Source organism: Pogona vitticeps, chromosome 2 (genome assembly GCF_051106095.1).
Source record: "Pogona vitticeps strain Pit_001003342236 chromosome 2, PviZW2.1, whole genome shotgun sequence".
Lineage (NCBI taxonomy): Eukaryota > Metazoa > Chordata > Lepidosauria > Squamata > Agamidae > Pogona > Pogona vitticeps.
The window spans coordinates 17,381,020-17,399,262 of NC_135784.1; the positions used below are offsets into that span (position 1 = coordinate 17,381,020).

At 46.6% G+C, this 18,243-nt stretch overlaps 1 protein-coding gene and 1 long non-coding RNA gene across 6 annotated transcripts in view; one reads left to right on the plus strand and one right to left on the minus strand.

The window, feature by feature from the left end:
- Positions 1–18,243, plus strand: part of LOC110071305 (uncharacterized) — a 204,317-nt gene that overhangs the window by 121,229 nt on the left and 64,845 nt on the right. Inside the window, exons 1-5 of one of the 5 annotated variants that reach the window (XM_078388035.1) lie at positions 6,614–7,255; positions 8,754–9,171; positions 10,934–11,030; positions 11,877–11,947; positions 12,282–12,522. The exons of 3 other annotated variants lie outside the window; for them this stretch is intronic. In XM_078388035.1, coding sequence (XP_078244161.1) covers positions 8,776–9,171; positions 10,934–11,030; positions 11,877–11,947; positions 12,282–12,522 — 805 coding nt within the window. In that variant the 5' untranslated portion in view covers positions 6,614–7,255; positions 8,754–8,775. Of the gene's footprint in view, positions 1–6,559; positions 7,256–8,753; positions 9,172–10,933; positions 11,031–11,876; positions 11,948–12,281; positions 12,523–18,243 lie in introns of those variants that run through there. One more of the 5 variants, XR_013542609.1, reaches the window with a different exon arrangement.
- The window catches only part of LOC144587481 (uncharacterized), a 152,305-nt gene that overhangs the window by 31,854 nt on the left and 102,208 nt on the right, over positions 1–18,243 (minus strand). The gene's annotated exons all lie outside the window — the stretch shown is intronic.

Sequence of the window (18,243 nt, forward strand, 5' to 3'; positions counted from 1 at the left end):
GCAAAGCCTTGGCAAGTGTGCCCAGAGCAAGGGGGGTCTAGTCAGGGACAATCTGAGAGCACGTAGGTAATCTTCTAGGTGTACCTCACGGGGAGGTGCGCTAGTAGAAGAACGTGTAACCTCAGATTGGGGACTAGATTAGAGAGCTCTGAGGAAACTTGTTTTGGCGGGAAAAAAGCTGAGGCAAAACTGTATAGTAACAGTGATTTAGCCTGCCAGCTGAGAGGCCCAGCAGAGGGGGGTAGACTAACTCGCTACAGTTGCAAGTAGAGCTGAAGGACAGCAGCAATCTCTAGGGAAAGCTGCTTCTGAGGCAAAAGAAAAGAAAAAAAAAAGTGGTCGTTTTATTTTGAGGCTTGACTTTTTAAAGCAGCCTGTTCTGAGGGGGGATTATGCCCTTGACTCGAAGCCAAATGGCAGAAATGGGTGAAGTGAAAGACCCCCAGGTTGACCAAGGTTCTGAGGATGAATTTGGCTCAGTGCAAGGTGACAGCACAGGAGAGCAAAACCCAGAACTCAGAAAAATACTCATAGCCCAACAGCATGAACTGAGGATGAGGCAATTGGAAAAAGAAGAAAGATTAGAGAGAATGGAGAGGGAAGAAAGAATGGAGAGAGAGAAAATTGCTCTGGAAAAAGAAAGAATGGCGTTTGAAATAAGAAAACTGGAACTGATGAACCAGAACAATAATAACAATAGGGATTCTGAGGGAGGCCAATTGTCTAAAGCTGACCTGAAGAAATTCCCTGTGTACCACAAGGGAGATTGTCCTGAGGTGTTCTTTTCCTTAGTGGAAAGAGCGTTTGTGGACTTCTCAGTGAGGGAAACTGAGAAGATGACCATCATGCGATCTTTAATCAGTGGTAGCCTGGCTGAGGTTTATGCCGAGATGCCTGAGGAACTGATGAAAGATTTTGCAGAGTTTAAAAAACTGGTGTTTGCCAGACATGGGATAAATGCGGAACAGCTGAGGCAAAGATTCAGGTCAATCACCAAAAAGCCAGAGCAGACTTTTACCCAAGTGGGGGCCCAATTGGTGAGGCTGCTTGAGAAATGGCTATCGCAGGAGGGGACAGAGACCTTTCAACAGCTTAAAGATTTGATAGCGCTGGAACAGTTCTATTCAGTCCTGCATGGGGAATTGAAATTCCAGGTGAGGGAAAGGAAACCAAAATCTGTGGCAGAAGCCGCCGAGATTGCAGATTTTATTCACCAGATAAGAAAGCCCTTAGGTGAGGAGAAATCTGTAGGAAAACCCAAAGAAACCTACAGCAAGTACTCTCAGGGACCAGGGAAAAGCCAGCAAGGGGGAGGGGCCCATGGTGAAGGGAAGCCCTCAGACATGAAACCAAGACCTCAGATTTTGGAGGGAAAACCAAAACAAGATGAGAGAGAATCAAAGTACACCAGAAAATGTTATTTCTGTCAGGGAAAGGAAATCTAATCTCAGAGTGTGAGAAATTAAAGCAGCTAAAAGGAATGGTGGCTCAGGATTCGAGTGGGACCAAGCCAAAAGCTGTGTTCTGTGTCCAGAAAGAGCAAGGGTCATTGTCACTGAGGGAGCCTGTTGCCATGGCGACTCAATCTGGAACAGCTACATCTGCTGATCAGGCTGAGGAAAATGGTCCTCTTGTAGAAGTCAAGCGATGCTTGCTCGTGAGAACAGATTCTCAGTTGTTTGAGACAGCAGGGGTGGACGTAGGAATACTTGGCCGTCAGTATCGGGGGCTGCGGGACACTTGTTCTCAGGTGACCCTGTGCCATCCAGATATTATTCCTAGGGAATATATAATCCCGAATGAGAGCATAAAGGTAGCAGGGATTGAGGGGCAGATAATCTCACTCCCAGTCGCGGAGGTACCTGTCAACTTTCAAGGCTGGAGGGGAGTTTGGCGGCTAGCGATTTCATCGACTCTGCCAGCAGCCGTGCTCGTGGGAAATGACCTGGCTGAACATGTGAAACGGGTGCTAGTGATTACACGTTCACAAGCCACCACGGGGACAGTTCAGGGGGGTAATGATGAGCCCGAGACGGAAGCAGAGGGGAGTTCAGAAGCTGTGGTGGAAACCTTGACCACAGACAGCCGATTTGGACAAGAGCAAAAGGCAGACGCCACTCTCCAGAAGTGTTTTGAACAGGTGACTGACGCCCAGCTAGCACCTGAAACCCCAGTGAGATTTCTGGAGAAAAAGGGGATTTTATATAGAGAGACCCTGAGGAATATCTCAAAAGGGGGAGATGGGATCAGAAGTCAGCTGGTGGTACCTGAAAAGTATCGCCCCATGATCTTACAAAGGGGGCACTCTGACATGTTTGCTGCACACTTAGGGGTGAACAAAACACAGCAGAGAATCACACAGAATTTCTACTGGCCTGACATAGGGAAGCAGATCAGGGAGTTCTGTAAACAATGTGATGTGTGTCAAAGGCAGGGGAATAGCCGCGACAGGACCAAAGCAAAGTTGTGCCCTTTGCCTGTGATTGACACTCCGTTCAAATGCATAGGGGTGGATATTGTGGGACCTTTGCCCAAGGCCACAAAGAGGGGGAACAGGTTCATTCTCACAATTGTGGACCATGCCACAAGGTACCCTGAAGCCATACCCTTGACTAACATTGAAACTAACACAGTGGCAGATGCTTTGGTGGGGTATATGTCCAGGATGGGATTTGCCTCAGAAATAATCACAGATTTGGGCGCATCGTTCACATCAAAGCTCATGAAACGCTTATGGCAAATCTGTGGAATTAAGCACAAGGAAACCACTGCCTATCATCCTGAAAGTAATGGGTTAACTGAGAAGTTCAATGGGACTCTAATGCGCATGATTAGGGCTTACTTGGCAGAGAATCCAAACAATTGGGACCAGAAGCTGCAATCCCTTTTGTTTGCTTATCGATCAGTGCCACAAGCCAGTACCGGGTTCAGTCCATTTGAACTTTTATTTGGGAGAAGGGTGAAAGGGCCCCTTGATTTGATCAAACAAAATTGGGAGCAGATCACCCAGGATGACCCACAAGACGTTGTGACATACATAGACACCTTGATGAATGACCTAAATAGAAACCTAGAGCTAGCAGCAGAGACCCTGCAAGCTCAAAAGGTCAGAAAGAAAGCTTGGGATGACCAGGAAGGCCGGGAGAGGCGCTTTAATCCAGGGGAAGAAGTGCTTTGGCCTAGGCCCTGCAGAGAGAGCAAACTGCAGCTGGGTATCCCAGAAGCAAAATATTTGGGTCACATGGTAGGGGGAGGAGTGATAAAACCCCTAGAGGCCAAAATAGAAGCAGTTCGTGATTGGCCCAGACCCAACACCAAGAAAAAAGTCAAATCATTTCTTGGGTTGGTGGGCTACTACAGAAAGTTCATCCCGAGGTTTAGCGAGATTGCGGCTCCGCTGACCGATCTGACGAGGAAGAAGGCTGATGACCGCATCCCGTGGACCAGCGACTGTGAGGCGGCGTTCCAGAGGTTGAAGGAGGCGTTAATCAACTATCCAGTGCTGCGGGCTCCAGACTTCGACAGGGAGTTCATCATCTACACCGATGCGTCTAACAGCGGGGTAGGAGCAGTTCTTTGCCAGGAGGATGAGAATGGTGACCAGCATCCAGTGTCCTACCTGAGTAGGAAACTTCAAAAAGGTGAGAGACATTTGGCAACCGTGGAGAAGGAGTGTTTGGCCATAGTCTACGCGATCCAGAAGGCCAAGCCTTACATCTGGGGAAGACATTTTGTTCTGTGCACTGACCATTCACCACTGCAATGGTTAAAGACAATGAAAACCCACAATAGCAAACTTATGAGGTGGGCTTTAAACCTACAGGACTATGACTTTGAAGTGAAGGTGGTCAGAGGGTCAGTTAACTGTGTTGCTGACGCCTTGTCAAGAAGACCTGAAGAATGAAGACGGCGAAAGAAACATGGACTATGTATATATATTGATGACAAAAAGTTAAATGTACCTGTTTTTTGAACTTGGTTTGTATGAATAAAGGTAAATTGATGTAATGTATATGGTAAATGGTTAAATGCCTAATTGATATGGTTAACTTAGAATGTAAGTATAAGTAAGTATGGTATTGTGTGTTATTATATAACTGTGTTGTGTGTTTTATCCAGGTTGTTTTTTGGGAAAAAGCACCTTAGCTTTCCCCCTACAAAACAACTTATAAAGAGGGGAGGTGTTACATACAGCACTGATGTTACCTGTCTGTCATGGGTTTGGAGGGAAAGTTCCATCCTATGGGGAGTGGAAGGCGGGACATCAGGAGGAGGGGCTGTACTGTATATATAGGTGAAGCCTGTGTGGAGAAAGGAGACGCTGGGATGTGACGAAGCAGCAGCTGGGAAGAAGAAGCTGGTGTGGGAGTCTGTGTGTCAGACAGGGTACTACTGTGTGTCAGAGTACCAACCTGATAGGTTCAGGTGTCTGTTGGTTAGCCAGAACTGATAGGTTCAGGGTCTGTGCTTCAAGTTAAGGGTTCTGTGTGAACCAAACTGTATGCATGTATGAATGAGAATAAGCCACGTTACTTTATCTTATTCACTTGATCCTTTTATTTTCCCTGTGTGTTGTATTTAAATAAACCTTGTTCTTTTATTTGTTAAAAATCCATCCCTGGTCTGTGTGACTTCTTATAGGGAATGGTTGGTGGCAGCTTAGTTAACGTGTGGCAGATCCCAGTAGGTCTGGGTTTGTCACATTGATTGGTGTCCAGCGTGTGGGATACGACTGGTCCAGTTGTCCAGTGGTCCAGCAAAGCCTTGGCAAGTGTGCCCAGAGCAAGGGGGGTCTAGTCAGGGACAATCTGAGAGCACCCAGCGTCATATCTTTTAGCCTTTTGTCTCTGTCCATTGAGTTTTCTTGGCAAAGATACTGGAGTGGCTTGCCAGTTCCTGCTCCAGGTGGATCACGTTTAGTCAGAATTCTACACTATGACCTTGTGGGACCCCAAGCCAGGAGGCTTATGTGGGAGTGCCGTCGCTCCCATCGTGGGCTCAGGAGACCCAGACTTCCCCTCCACCTTCCCCACCTAGACAAGAAAGCAAGCAGGTGGATACCCGCGAATTGGAGGAGATAACAGACGGAAAGGGACAAAAACGCCAAGGGGTCGATACCAGTGACCTGGTGCAGGCACTGAAGGAGTTAAATGTGGCGGAGAAAACCGGGAAGGTTTTGGCGGGAAGAGAGACAGGGAAATTGAAGTGGGTGCAGGCGATATAAAAGGGAAGTGGGAAGAGATCCTGGGTGGTTGGGAGCTGATTTGGGTCCAGGATCCCTGGACAGGAGTGGGAGCAAGTCAAGGTGCCTCACGAGAAGGCAGAAAGAAGGAGGCAACAAGGATGAAGACCCCGTCCGTCATATTGGGGAAGAGACTGAAGCCGAAGAATGGAGGCGTATGTTAAGAGAGGAAAGAGAGACAGTGGCGAGGGAGTTAAGAGCGGAAAAAGGCATGGCATCTCGCCGAGCTGCAGAAGATGGGGGTCTACCCGGACCGTGGTTGGCCACCACAGGAGAGGGGTCGTCCTTATGGGGCTGGAGTGGCGACGAAGAGACCCTTCCCTTGATTGAACCAGAAGAAGAAATAGGTGAAAACCCGGTGCCTGAGAAAGGTGTATCGGGGCCGTGGACGTTTGAAGACAGTAACCCGTTTGTTGGAAATTTATGGACACCCTTGCGACCAGGGTTTGTGCCGCAAGAGACTTTAGAGACTGTTCCACAAGAGGTTCCAGTTAATGTTAAAATAAATACAAACCAAGTTGAAATGTTAAAACCGTCTCGTGCTTTATTGGAGGTGACTGACCCCCATGACTTCGAACCCTCACAGACCTGTCCGTCTTGGGTCTCCCTGCATGGCACAGCCCATGGCTTCTCTGAATTACTCAAGACCCTTCGCCACCATAAGGCAGCAGTGCATGCCCCAACTCTGAGTGCCTATTGAAAACAAGCCTTTTCTCCCCCAAAAAGGGAGGGGTAGGTTTTGACTGGAGTCCAAATCACTGAGGGGAAAAACGAGTTGAGTCACTTAGTTATTTTTATCATTTACTGAAGTCGCTCGACTGGAGTTCACATCCCTGCCTATTATTACCAGCCTCAATCAGCTCTTGCTAAATATTGTCCCTTCTTTTTGGGACTCCATATAACTGAAGGTATGTCTTCAACTTTTCCAGGTGTTGGAAGAAGTATAGAACTTCATGTACTTCATCTTAAAGGATAAGTAAATAAGATTAAAACTTTACCGTAAGTACTGCGTTGCTTAGAATATTGAGTGATTTTATCCTGAACATTTTTTAAAATGCAGAATTCTTTCTGCGTTTCTAAGTCTGTTTATTGTATTTCCCGCACATGTTGCTGCTGGGTCTTGGAAACGGTGATGAAAGAGAGAGAAAATTGGTGAGGATTGGTGGAAATCCAGAGGAGCGAAATTGAATGAATGCTGTTGGGAAGGATGTTCCCTCGGTCGTGTTGCGGGAGAGGCAGAAAGGGGGCGTGCCTTTGTCCCTGTTCTCTAAGGGTTAAAAGCAGTGAGTGGGGCTTCCTAGAGGGGAAGCGGTGAGTCCTCCAGAGGAAGTGTCCTCTGCCAGATGAAAAACTCCACTTCCTGTGCCTCGTTTTTCAGCCTCCGGAGAGAAACGGGTCTTGAGCTCCTTCCCGGGCGAGCTGAGCTCCCTGCCTGGCCCTTTCGGGGGGTGAAGCCGAGCCCCCTCCGGAGAGGGTGGCAGAGGAGCCCCTTGGGGGTGGGGGGACCCCAAACTCTCTCTGCCCCCCAACCCAGCCCGGCCGAGGGAGGGAGGCGCCTCCTCGAGAGGAGGATCCCCGCCAAGCCCCCCCCCGGAGAGGGTGAGGGGTTGAGCCGCTTTCCTTCCTCCGGCGGGGTTGCCCGGGGCGGGGGAGGCTTCGAGGGGAGCCTTTTTCGGGCTTTTCCGGCCTTTGTGGGGGAGGCCGAGTCCGGGGGAGAGGCTGGCAGGGCGACTCGGAGGATGGGAGGGAGGGAGGGGAGTCCCGGCAGGGCTGGATGAGGGGGGCCTCGAGATCCTCCTCCTTCCTGGGCTGCCTGAAGCAGAAGGCAAGCTTTCTCCCCCCACCCCCCACCCGGCGCTCTCTGGACAGGGGCACCCCTTTTTTCTAGGGTTTTGTTTTTTTGAAAGTCTTTTGATGTGTCTTCAAGATTTTGAAAATTCCTAAATCAGAAAAAGGGGGAGACAGCGGGGACCCCCAACAGGAAAAGAAAGGATGGAGGACTTTTTCCAACAGGTAAGGCCAGCCGTGCAAAATATGGGAAAGGGAGAAAAAAAGACCAAAAAATCGGGCCTCTTTGGAGACCCCTCAGAAATGGCTTCCTGCCCTCTGTGTCCTCTGTTCTCTTTCTGTCCGGCAGCTGAGATGGGCAACTAATTAAGAACTGAACCTCTTGCAAAATCCGAAAGAGGTGTTGCAAAAAAGACTTGAAAACATTTGAAAACGAACAAGTTAGGCACTCATAGGGACGTGTAGTAGCCATTATGAATTATCACGTGTCCATTAAGAACCAGAAATGGATTGACTGATAAAAGTCGAAAAGAGGTGCTCTTCATGGATGTGATATAGTGTGGTATAATAATTGCTAATACAGTGGGGCCTCGCATAAATCGCAAAATCCGCATAGCGATGCTGATTTTGCGATCGCTAATGTGATCGCATACCAATGTTCCCTATGGGGAAACATCGCTTTGCGATGTTTCCCCATAGGCCCCATTTTCCCCCAGCTGACCGGCGGGGGCTTCGGAAGGACCACGGGGGAGGGCTCCCCCCTGCGGTCCTTCTCAAGCTCCCACCTGTCAGCTGGCCGAAAAAGCTGGCGGACGGCCAGTTCGCTCCTCCCGGGGCCACAGAGGCGGCGGGGGAAGGGAAAGGGGCGGGCGCCTGACTGCCCTTCTCCTGCTCCACCTCCTCTTCTTCCTCTGAGGAGGAGGCAGCGGGAGCTCAGCCCAGGGCTGGCAGTGAGCAGTGCTTTGGCCAGCTCACTCGTCCCGGGCCGGGGGAGGCGGCACGGGAAGGGAAAGGGCCAGGTGCCTGGCTCGCCGTCTCTGCCTCCATCTGGTCCCCTTCTCCAAAGGCTGGCCACCGGCCGGCTTGTCCTGTCCGGGGCTGCGGAGGAAGAAGGAGGGAGGGAACGAGCCCCAGCGCGCCGGGCACCTGGCTCGCTGTCTCCGCCTCCATCTCCTCCCCTTCTCCAAAGGCTGGCCACCGGCCGGCTTGTCCTGTCCGGGGCTGCGGAGGAAGGAGGGAGGGAACGAGCCCCAGCGCGCCGGGCACCTGGCTCCCTTCTCCAAAGGCTGGCCACCGGCCGGCTTGTCCTGTCCGGGGCTGCGGAGGAAGGAGGGAGGGAACGAGCCCCAGCGTGGCCGGGCGCCTGTCTCCCTGTCTCCCGCTTCATCTCCTCGTCTCCTGCTTCACCTCCTCCTCTTCCTCGGGAGGCTCCTTAGGAAGCGCCCGCAGGCCAGCTGGGGGAAATGCCAGCTGACTGGCGGTTCCAAAATGGCCACCCCTGTTTTCTAGATGGATTCCTCGTTTACCGAGGCGGCGAAAATGGCCGCCCCTATGGAGGATCCTCGCTGAACAGTGAGTTTAGGGCCCAATGGGTTTTTATGTTCCGCTTAGCGATGTTTTCACATAGCGAAGGTTAATCCGGAACGGATTAACCTCGCTATGTGGGGCACCACTGTAATATTCTTCAATGAATTATTCACAGAGAAAAGTATTGGTTTTGCAGAGTACGAGTGGGGCCTGAGAAGATGGACAAGCAAGATTCAGTTGGCTTCCCTTCTGTCAAGAGGCGAAGCAGTGAGGAAATCCAGGGAAGAAAGTTGCACAACTCACTGTATGAGGAAGTTGTTGGTTCAGACATACAGTGCCAGCTCTTCAGGCGGTTTTCCTATGAGGAAGCGGAAGGGCCCCGAGAAGCTTGCACCCGACTCCACCGTCTCTGCCATCGGTGGTTGAAGCCAGAAAGGCACACCAAGGCTCAGATCCTGGACCTGGTGATCCTGGAGCAGTTCCTGGCCATCCTTCCCCCGGAGATGTCCAGCTGGGTGAGGGAATGTGGAGCGGAGACCAGTTCCCAGGCCGTGGCCCTGGCCGAAGGCTTCCTCCTGAGTCAGGCCGAGGAGAAGAGGCAGGAAAAGAAGAAGGTGAGAGCATTTCCTCTGAGCCCCCACATGCTCTTATAAAGCCTGCATCCATGGCCAAGTTGATTACTGTTCCATTGAAATTAGATGTACTATATTTTTCCATCTGGCAGACAATGCTTTTGTCGAAGTTTTTTTATTTATTTGAAAGTAAAAAGTAGAGAACAAAAACAAGTGGACAGCGGAAGGAATCAAACAGATCCTGCCACGTTTTGACCGGTGCTTTCCTCCCCCTTTGTAAGCCCCAGGCTTAGGAAGTAGCGGGGAAAGCAGGGAGCAAATTTTGTAATATGGGGTTAGAAAAGTGGGGGGTCGTTTTATATATCGGGGCTTCTTATAAACAGAAAAATACAGTAAATTCTATTTTTGTTGATGACAAAACTCCTTAGGATTGTTCATCATGTTTTGTTTTCAAAAGAGACATGCATTATTGTGATTGCTGCTGATCCAATGCAGGAGAGAGCCTTTTTGGTAGGAAAGGGGCTCCTGAGTCTCTGGTTGCATGGGGTCTATTCTTGATTTTATGGATGGAAGGGAAGAGGGTCCAAAATAAGTTGGGTGTTGGATACACTCCATCCCAACCGTCTGCCAGGAAGCAGAGTTGGCTTCACTAACTCCCTGCCCAGTTCTGTCTTTGTTTGATGCCTGAGTTCCCTTCCTTTGGCAAGAACCCTCCATCGTCTGTGGCTGGGCTTTCGTCTTCAGCACTGACTCCAGCCAGTTCCCTCCCTTTAGGGAGACCCTGTCTTGGTGGGCACTCACAGGCTTCTTTCTCCCTTGAAGTCCTTACTGCCTCCACCACAGTCATTCCTTATTGGGCTTCCTCCTGCAACTCCTCCGTTTGGATCGGTGTAGGGCCCGGGTACCTGGCTGGCCTCTGTGGTCTCCATGGGGGTCAGTGATCCTTACAGGCCAAAGATCTATGGGCCCCTCTCACGTCCTCATTCTTTTGTCACCTCCTCCTGGCGATGTACCCTGGAACCGGGATAATAGATAGTCAGCAAATTGCCTTTCTTTCCCAGGTCAGAAAATACAGTGGTGCCTCGCATAGTGATCGCTCCGTTTAGCGACGAAATCTCTTTGCGATGGACTTTTTACAATCGCAAAAGCGATCTCTTTGCGATGTTCCCTATGGTGTATTTTCGCTTTGCGATGATCCCAGGGAAATGATCATCACAAAGCCCCCATTTTCGCACAGATGATCAGTGGTATCAAAATGGCCGCCAGGAAAAAACATGGTCGCCCGCTGTTTTTTGGGATGGATTCCTTGCTTTAGAGGCATGGAAAATGGCGACGCTATGGAGGATCTCCGCCCAACAGTGAGTTTTAAGCCAATACGAACACATTAATTGTGTTTTAATGGGCTTTTTTATTTCGCTTTGCGATGAAATCGCTTAGCAGCGATTTTTTCTGAATGAATTAACATCGCTAAGCGAGGCACCACTGTATGGGGTCTAGTTCTTCAGACACAACCTCCAAATCCTGAGGATGATGAGTCCTCTCCTTCCTTCATTCCTTCTCCTCTTTTAATCCAGACTCCCACAACATGGTTCCAGCGTACACACACACGAGCACGCTTGGGTCTTCATCATGTCTACGGGGAGGGCAGATGGCCTAGGTGTCCCTGTCACATTCCCAACCACAAAACCAAATGTAATGTGGCGGTGGTTGCAGTGGCCATGTACGGCCTCTGTTTGAACCCCATGAATGCAGATTTTTGCCTCTTTCTTTCAATGTTTTTCTTAGACTTCTCTTTCTCTTTGAGGTTAAAGATCTGTCTCTGGACGTTCAGCCGGATTTCCCTGCAGAAGAAGAGGCTCCCCTGGAGAACAGAGCAAGGGATGGAGGGGCCGCCTTGCTGGGTAAGGTCTGGTGCTGGGAGGCCAGCTGTTTTTCAACTTGATCTCCTTATCTGAAAGCTTCAAGAGATCCATGATTGCATTTATGTTTCCTTGAGTTTTGAGAGTGGGAGGAAAGCGTTACCACTGCACATTTCTCCATATACAAAATGTGTTTCAAGAGTCAGCAGTTGAAGAATTGGTAGGTAAAAACAGCCTCTTGATATATGGCTAGAATGAGGAATAAGAAGAGATGTGTTTCACATAAATGACATTGGAACATTTAAAATACAGAACAAGGATAGGATAAATCTTGACCTGGTGGTGCAGTGATTAATCTGCAGTTCTGCAGTCAAAACTCTGCTCCTGGTCTGCGTTTGTTCTGACAGGCTTAAGTAGCCAACTCCAGACGAACTCAGCCTTCCGTCCTTCCAAGGTTTCTAAACGGAATGTCCAACTCCCTGAGAGGTGGGCAATGTGAAGCCTGCAGAATTAAATTGCCAAGAGAGTGCTTTAAGCAGCATAATTTGCTGACATTTAGGGTTTCTCCTCCTCATATCGTCCAGTGTGTTCAAGATATTGCACAACTTTTCTGGAATCCCTCTGCTTCTGCTAGAACATCCTGACTTGGTGGGTCAGGCTTAGGAAGTATAACTTTAGAAGGCACCTTGTGACTTTCATGGCTCAGTGGAGACTAGAAACGGCATCTCCCAAGTTCCAGTCCAACATCTGACCCTCTAAACCACAGTGTCTTACAAGGGCCGTCCTGTGCCTTTGGTTGGGATGTCACTTTGATCTTAGGATTCTAATCCTGTTGTCCAAGACATGCTCAATGCAGCTGGTTTTCCACCTCACGTCTGTCTCTTGCAGGGGTTGAAGTGGCGCTGGCAGTGTGTACGGAGCCATCCCTTCTTCCTGATGATGGAGTAAAAGCAGAAGAGGTGAGAGAAGGATCTCTACAAGGTCGTGCCAGGAGCAGCTTGACTGTTTCTTCCCCAGCTTGCCTTTCTGGAAAGGTTGGGGGCGTGTTTTGTTGTAATATATTTTTTAGGAAAGGTTCCAAACATTCATGGATTTCTTGTTATCTGGGAAGAAGTTGAGAAATAATGCATTTGAATGTGGGAGTAATGAAAATTAAAAAACGTATTCATCCATATTCACAGACTGGTTCATAGAGGTACAGGGATCTGAGAGCACCTCGTTTTATTTAATCATTTGGCTCATGTTTGTATTTCTTTCTGTGAGAAAGATATTCTTTTTCCCCCTTCCATCCAGTGTCCAGTGACCTTTGAAGAGGTGGCGGTAGGTTTCACCCAGGAGGAGTGGGCGCTGCTGGATCCTGACCAAAGGGCCCTCCACAGGGAAGTCATGGAAGAGAACTGGAGGATCGTGGCCTCTCCTTCCATGCCTGATGTTATCTGCACTGACCATGAACAAAATCACATTTCTGAGCCACAACAAGACCACAAGTCATCCGACCGCTTGGGAAATGTTAAGAGAGAGCCGGGGAATTCTGGTAAGTGGTTGAACTCCATCTCCCACCAGTCAAAGCCAGCGCGGCTAACGAAGAGATATGGTTGGAGCCGTAGTTCATCAGGATCTGGAAGACCAAATGTCTCCCACTCTTTAGGGGATTCTGGCAAGGCACCACTTTGAAAAAGAAGAATTTCATAATGGAACAGCGAGAATATCCCCATGGGGATGGGTGAGAGGGATGGGCTAGAGCAGGAATTTCTTTTCCCTCCTGTTAGAAGAAAAATGTAAGGATAGAACAGCTGTAAGTGCATTTTCAAATAGGTGAACTGAGCTGAGACTGGAATTTATTTAATACAAAGACAACCACCAATGCTGAAGAGGCTGAAATTGACCAATTCTCTGAAGACTTACAACACCTTCTAGAACTGACATAAAAGAAAGATGTTCTTGTCACTATAGGGGACTGGAATGCCAAAGTAGGGAGTCAAGAGATAAAAGGAACAACAGATAAACTTGGCTTTGGAGTTCGAAATGAAGCAGGGCAAAGGCTAATAGAGTTTTGTCAAGAGAACAAGCTGGTCATCACAAACCCTCTTTTCCAACAACACAAGAGGCAACTACACATGGAAATCACCAGATGGGCAATACCGAAATCAGGTTCATTCTGTTCTCTGCAGCCAAAGATGGAGAAGCTCTATACAGTCAGCAAAACCAAGACCTGGATCTGATTGTAGCTCTGATCATCAGCTTCTTATAGCCAAATTCAAGCTTAAACTGAATAACGTAGGAAAAACCACTGGGCTAGTCAGTATAATCTAAACCAATTACCTTATGAATACCAAGTGGAAGTGAAGAACAGATTTAAGGAACTAGAATTTAAGGAACTAGATTTGGTGGACAGAATGCTGGAAGAACTATGGATGAAGGCTCGTAACATTGTACAGGAGGCAGCAACAAAAACCATCCCAAAGAAAAGAAAATGCAAGAAAGCAAAGTGGCTGTCCAACGAGCCGTTACAAATAGTAGAGAAGGGAAGCAAAATGCAAGGGAGATAGGGAAAGTTACAGAAAATGGAATGCAGAGTTCCAAAGAATAGCAAGGAGGGACAAGAGGGCCTTCTTACATGAACAGTGCAAATAAATAGACGAAAAGAATAGAAAGGGAAAAACCAGAGATCTGGTTGAAGAAAATTGGAGCTTTTAAATGAACCTTTTCTGCAAAGATAGACATGATAAACGAGAAAAATGGGAGGGACCTCACAGAAGCAGAAGACAAGAGGTGGCAAGAATACACAGAGGAAATATACCAGAAAGATTTGAATATCCCAGACAACCCAGATGGTGTGATTGCTGACTTTGAGCCAGACATCCTGGAGAGTAAAGTCAAGTGAGCCTTAGAATGCTTATCTAACAACAAGGCCCGTGGAGGTGATGGCATTCCAGTCGAACTATTTAAGGTGCTACACTCAATATGCAAGTGAGTTTGGAAAACCCAACAGTGGCCAGAGGATTGGAAAAGATCAGTCTACATCCCATTCCCAAAGAAGGGCAGTGCTAAAGAATGCTCCAACTACCACACAATTGCACTCATTTCCCACGCTAGCAAGGTTATGCTCAAAATCCTCCAAGGTAGGCTTCAACAGTATGTGGACCGATAACTCCCAGAAGTACAAGCTGGATTCTGAAGGGGCAGAGGAACTAGAGACCAAATTGCGAACATGCGCTGGATTATGGAGAAAGTCAGCGAGTTCCAGAAAAACACCTACTTCTGCTTCATTGACTACACAAAAAAATGCACTGTGTGGATCACAACAAACTATTGTAAGTTCTTGAAGAAATGGGAGTGCCTGACCACCTTATCTATCTCCTGAGAAATCTATATGTGAGACAGGAAGCAACAGTTAGAACTGGATATGGAACAACTGATTGTTTGAAAATTGGGTACGATAAGGCTGTATATTGTCTCCCTGCTTATTTAACTTATATGCAGAATACATCATTTGAAAGGGAGGACTGGATGAATCCCAAACCCGAATTAAGATTGCCGGAAGAAATATCAACAAACTCAGATATGCAGATGATACCACTCTGATGGCAGAAAGTGAAGAGGACTTAAAGAACCTCTTAATGAGGGTGAAACAGGAGAGCACCAAAAATGGTTTGAAGCTCAACATAAAAAAAAAACTAAGATCATGGCCACTGGTCCCATCACCTCCTGGCAAATAGAAGGGGAAGATATGGAGGCAGAGACAGATTTTACTTTCTTGAGTTCCATGATCACTGCAGATGGTGACAGCAGCCATGATATCAAAAGATCCCTGCTTCTTCGGAGGAAAGCGATGACAAACCTAGATAGCATCTGAAAAAGCAGACATCACCTTCCTGGCAAAGGTCCGCATCGTCAAAGCTATGGTTTTTCAAGTAGCAATGTATGGAAATGAGTGGTGGACGATAAAGAAGGCTGACTGCCGAAAAATTAATGCTTTTGAATTGTGGTGCTGGAGGAGACTCTTGAGAGTCTCCAGGACTGCAAGGAGATCAAACGTATCCATTTTGAAGGAAATCAACCCTGAGTGTTTACTGGAAGGACAGATCCTGAAGCTGAGGCTGAAGGACAGAGGTCCAGTATTTTGGCCATCTCATGAGAAGAGAAGACTCCCTGGAAAAGACCCTGATGTTGGGAAAGTGTGAGGTCAAGAGGAAAAGAGAACAACTGTCAAGGTTTTGCGCTAACAACAACAGAGGACAAGATGGTTGGACAGTGTCATCGAAACTACCAACATGGGTTTGACCCAATTCCGGGAAACAGTGGAAGACAGGAGGTCCTGGCGTGCTCTAGTCCATGGGGTCACGAAGAGTCGGACACGACTTCATGACTAAAGAACAGCAAATTGTGATTGCAGCTTAGACCTCTGGGCACCTTATGGTAGTCTTCACCTTTAAAAATGCTAAAGACAAAAAAAAAGGATGGAGACCTTTTTAAAAAGAATCTTTTGTGTCTGGCTTTTGTTACCTGATAGTGTAATACAGTAGTGCCTTACAAGATGAATTTAATTCGTTCTGAGGTTAATGTTGTCTTACAAAAAATTCGTCTTGCGAAACACGTTTTCCTATAGGAATGCATTGAAATCTAATTAATGCGTTCCTATGGGCAAAAAAAGTCAGAACAAAGTCAAATTTGGTTTACAAAGGGTTTATTAAGTGCTCTTTAAAGCCATACATATTGTGGAGATGATTTCAAAAGTTTCAATCAAAAAACTTTAACTTTTTAAACATCATAGAAAAACATTTAAAAATCAGCAAACATGAGGCAGGAACAGAAAACGGAAAACATTTGTCTTGTGAAGCACGTCCATAGGAACATTTGTCTTGCGAGTTATCAAGGCCATCGCCAAAACCATTTGTCTTGCGAGTGTTTTGTATTGCAAGGCATTAATCTTGCGAGCCACCACTGTACTGCAGTTCTTTCTACCCAAGTGAGCAATGGAGAGTGGTAAATATAGAGTGAAGATGATAGTTTATTTTTTAAAACATTTTATTAGTTTTTTAATCTATCTACATGATGGGCTGTCAAGTGAATTCTGACTAATGGTGACCCTTTCCAGGGTTTTCCAGGTAGAAAATACTCCGAGAAGTGGTTTCCCCTTCTCTTCCTCTAGGGGGAAGCTTGGAACTGTACAGTTTACCTATGGCAAACCACTTCTTTTTTTTTAATAAACATTTTATTAGTTTTTCAACCTATCTACATTAGTTTGTGCTTGTCAAACATCGTGTTACATATTTTGCTTACAATTATTTGTTTTTTACATCTCAGTGTCTTCCCAGTTATCCCCCAAATTCCAAACATCTTTCAAACATTCAAACCATTCATATACATATTTTGATATAAAATATGGCTATTATCATAACACTACTTTCATAATATACAATATTCTCAAGTCTTCTAATAGCATTCTTATTAAAGGTAGTTCCAGGTCCATACTCCAGCTTTATATCTAGTTTAGTTTACCTAAAATGAAAGACCACCATATTACATCTTTATCCTGATTTGGGCTCCCTTATTTCAATTTAATTCTACTTTTTAATATAAAGAATACAGTATACCCTTTTACAATTCTCGATGTTAATTATATACATGTTTTCAAACATTAAGGGGCCCCTTCTCGTTTTTCCCTTTTTCATCTTTCTAAGTAATTCCCTCTCTCATTTCCCTATTTTCACTTTGTGTTTTTGTGTCTCTAAGCATTATGCCATCTTTCATGCCCTTTGAAACTATTTTGTGCATCTGGTTTATGTCCACTAGCTCTTTAAGCACTTGGTCTATCTTCGATGGATCTTCCAGGCTTTTTTGGTTAATTTTACTGTTTTTGTACCCTTGTCTTCCCCCCTTTGTACTCTCCTCTGGTCCAAAGTTGAGGTTCCTTTTAGGTTGGTTTCCTCCAGCTCCTCTTTTGATTGGCATACATCATGTGGCACATTTCCTTCTTCGTTGTTCCCAGTTGCTTGTTGACTATAATTTTCCCGATGTTGATTGGATAATTTTGCCTCTTGATAGTGGGATCTCACTATTTCTAATATTGATTGAAGAGTAGATTTTGTTTCCTCCCAAAATTGTCCTTGTGCCATTCTGTTCCAGATGTCCAGAAGCTTAAGCCAAAGTTCAAGGTCCCCAAGTCTCACAGTCCAGTTCGATGTATAATGTAATTGTTGTATCCGCGGCCTGATGGCCTAATTTCCACGGGTTTATGCCAGCTAGTCAGTTTGGCTAAAGAAGCCTGGACCAAAATTCTGAAGCACCAAGTCTTACAGTTCAATTCTGTGTTTGTAGCCATGTCCTGGTAGCCTAATTCCCACATTTCTGCATCAGCAAAAACTGAGATTCCAAGTCTCTGGAGATAGTTCCAAAAGGTTTGGGCCAAGGTACCGTTTAAAGAAAAATCCACTTTAGGGTTAATTTTATCCAGCCGGGCATAAAAAAAAATCAAAGAGAAATGAACAGGAATGTTCAAGGTCAGTGTTTCTAGGTGTTATGCCAAGAGAGTTCAGGTAGACAAAACATGAGTCAAAACTTGTCTAGTAATAACTTATGAGAAAGTTCCCAAATTATAATGTTCTTAAATGTTCTTAAAGTATTTTAAAAGTATTTGAATGAGTACAGTACTTAATTCCAATTAATCTTCATAATATTTTTTCATATCAACTATCCTCTTTCCAGATTATCTGCCGCTAATAATTCATGAGAGTGATAGAAAGTTCTTTTTCCTATATATAGGAATTTTATTGTCCAGGGGTAATCACAAGCAATTAGTTATCTCACCCGTAGTAACGTTGATGTTGTATCGCTTAATTGTTGTTCTCATTAATCGGCTGCCGACGACTTGCAAGCAAAGGTTTGCTTGTTTCTGCCCGTTGGCTGATTAGGGAGTTTCCTGGATCGAACGGAGGTGACCGCCGTCTCCCCCCGTGATCAACAGGCTTCCCCCCCCCCCAGTTCACCACCTCTCCGGGGTGGTTCCGACACCGTATGGTGTCCCAAGCAGGTCAGAATTTCAGCCCAGGGGACAGAGCTCTGTCCTCCTGCTGCTGTCTCGTTGCGGCGTCAGCCGGAAGTCAAGATGATAGTTTTCTAATTGCCTCTCGTGAAGGGTCCTTCTGCATGAGTAAGTAGTTGTAGTATCCATGTTAGTCTGTGCAAGTATGGTAGGTGTTTTTCATGTTCCTTGCTGATGATCTCCGCCCCAGCGTGGTGGTCAAAACATTCA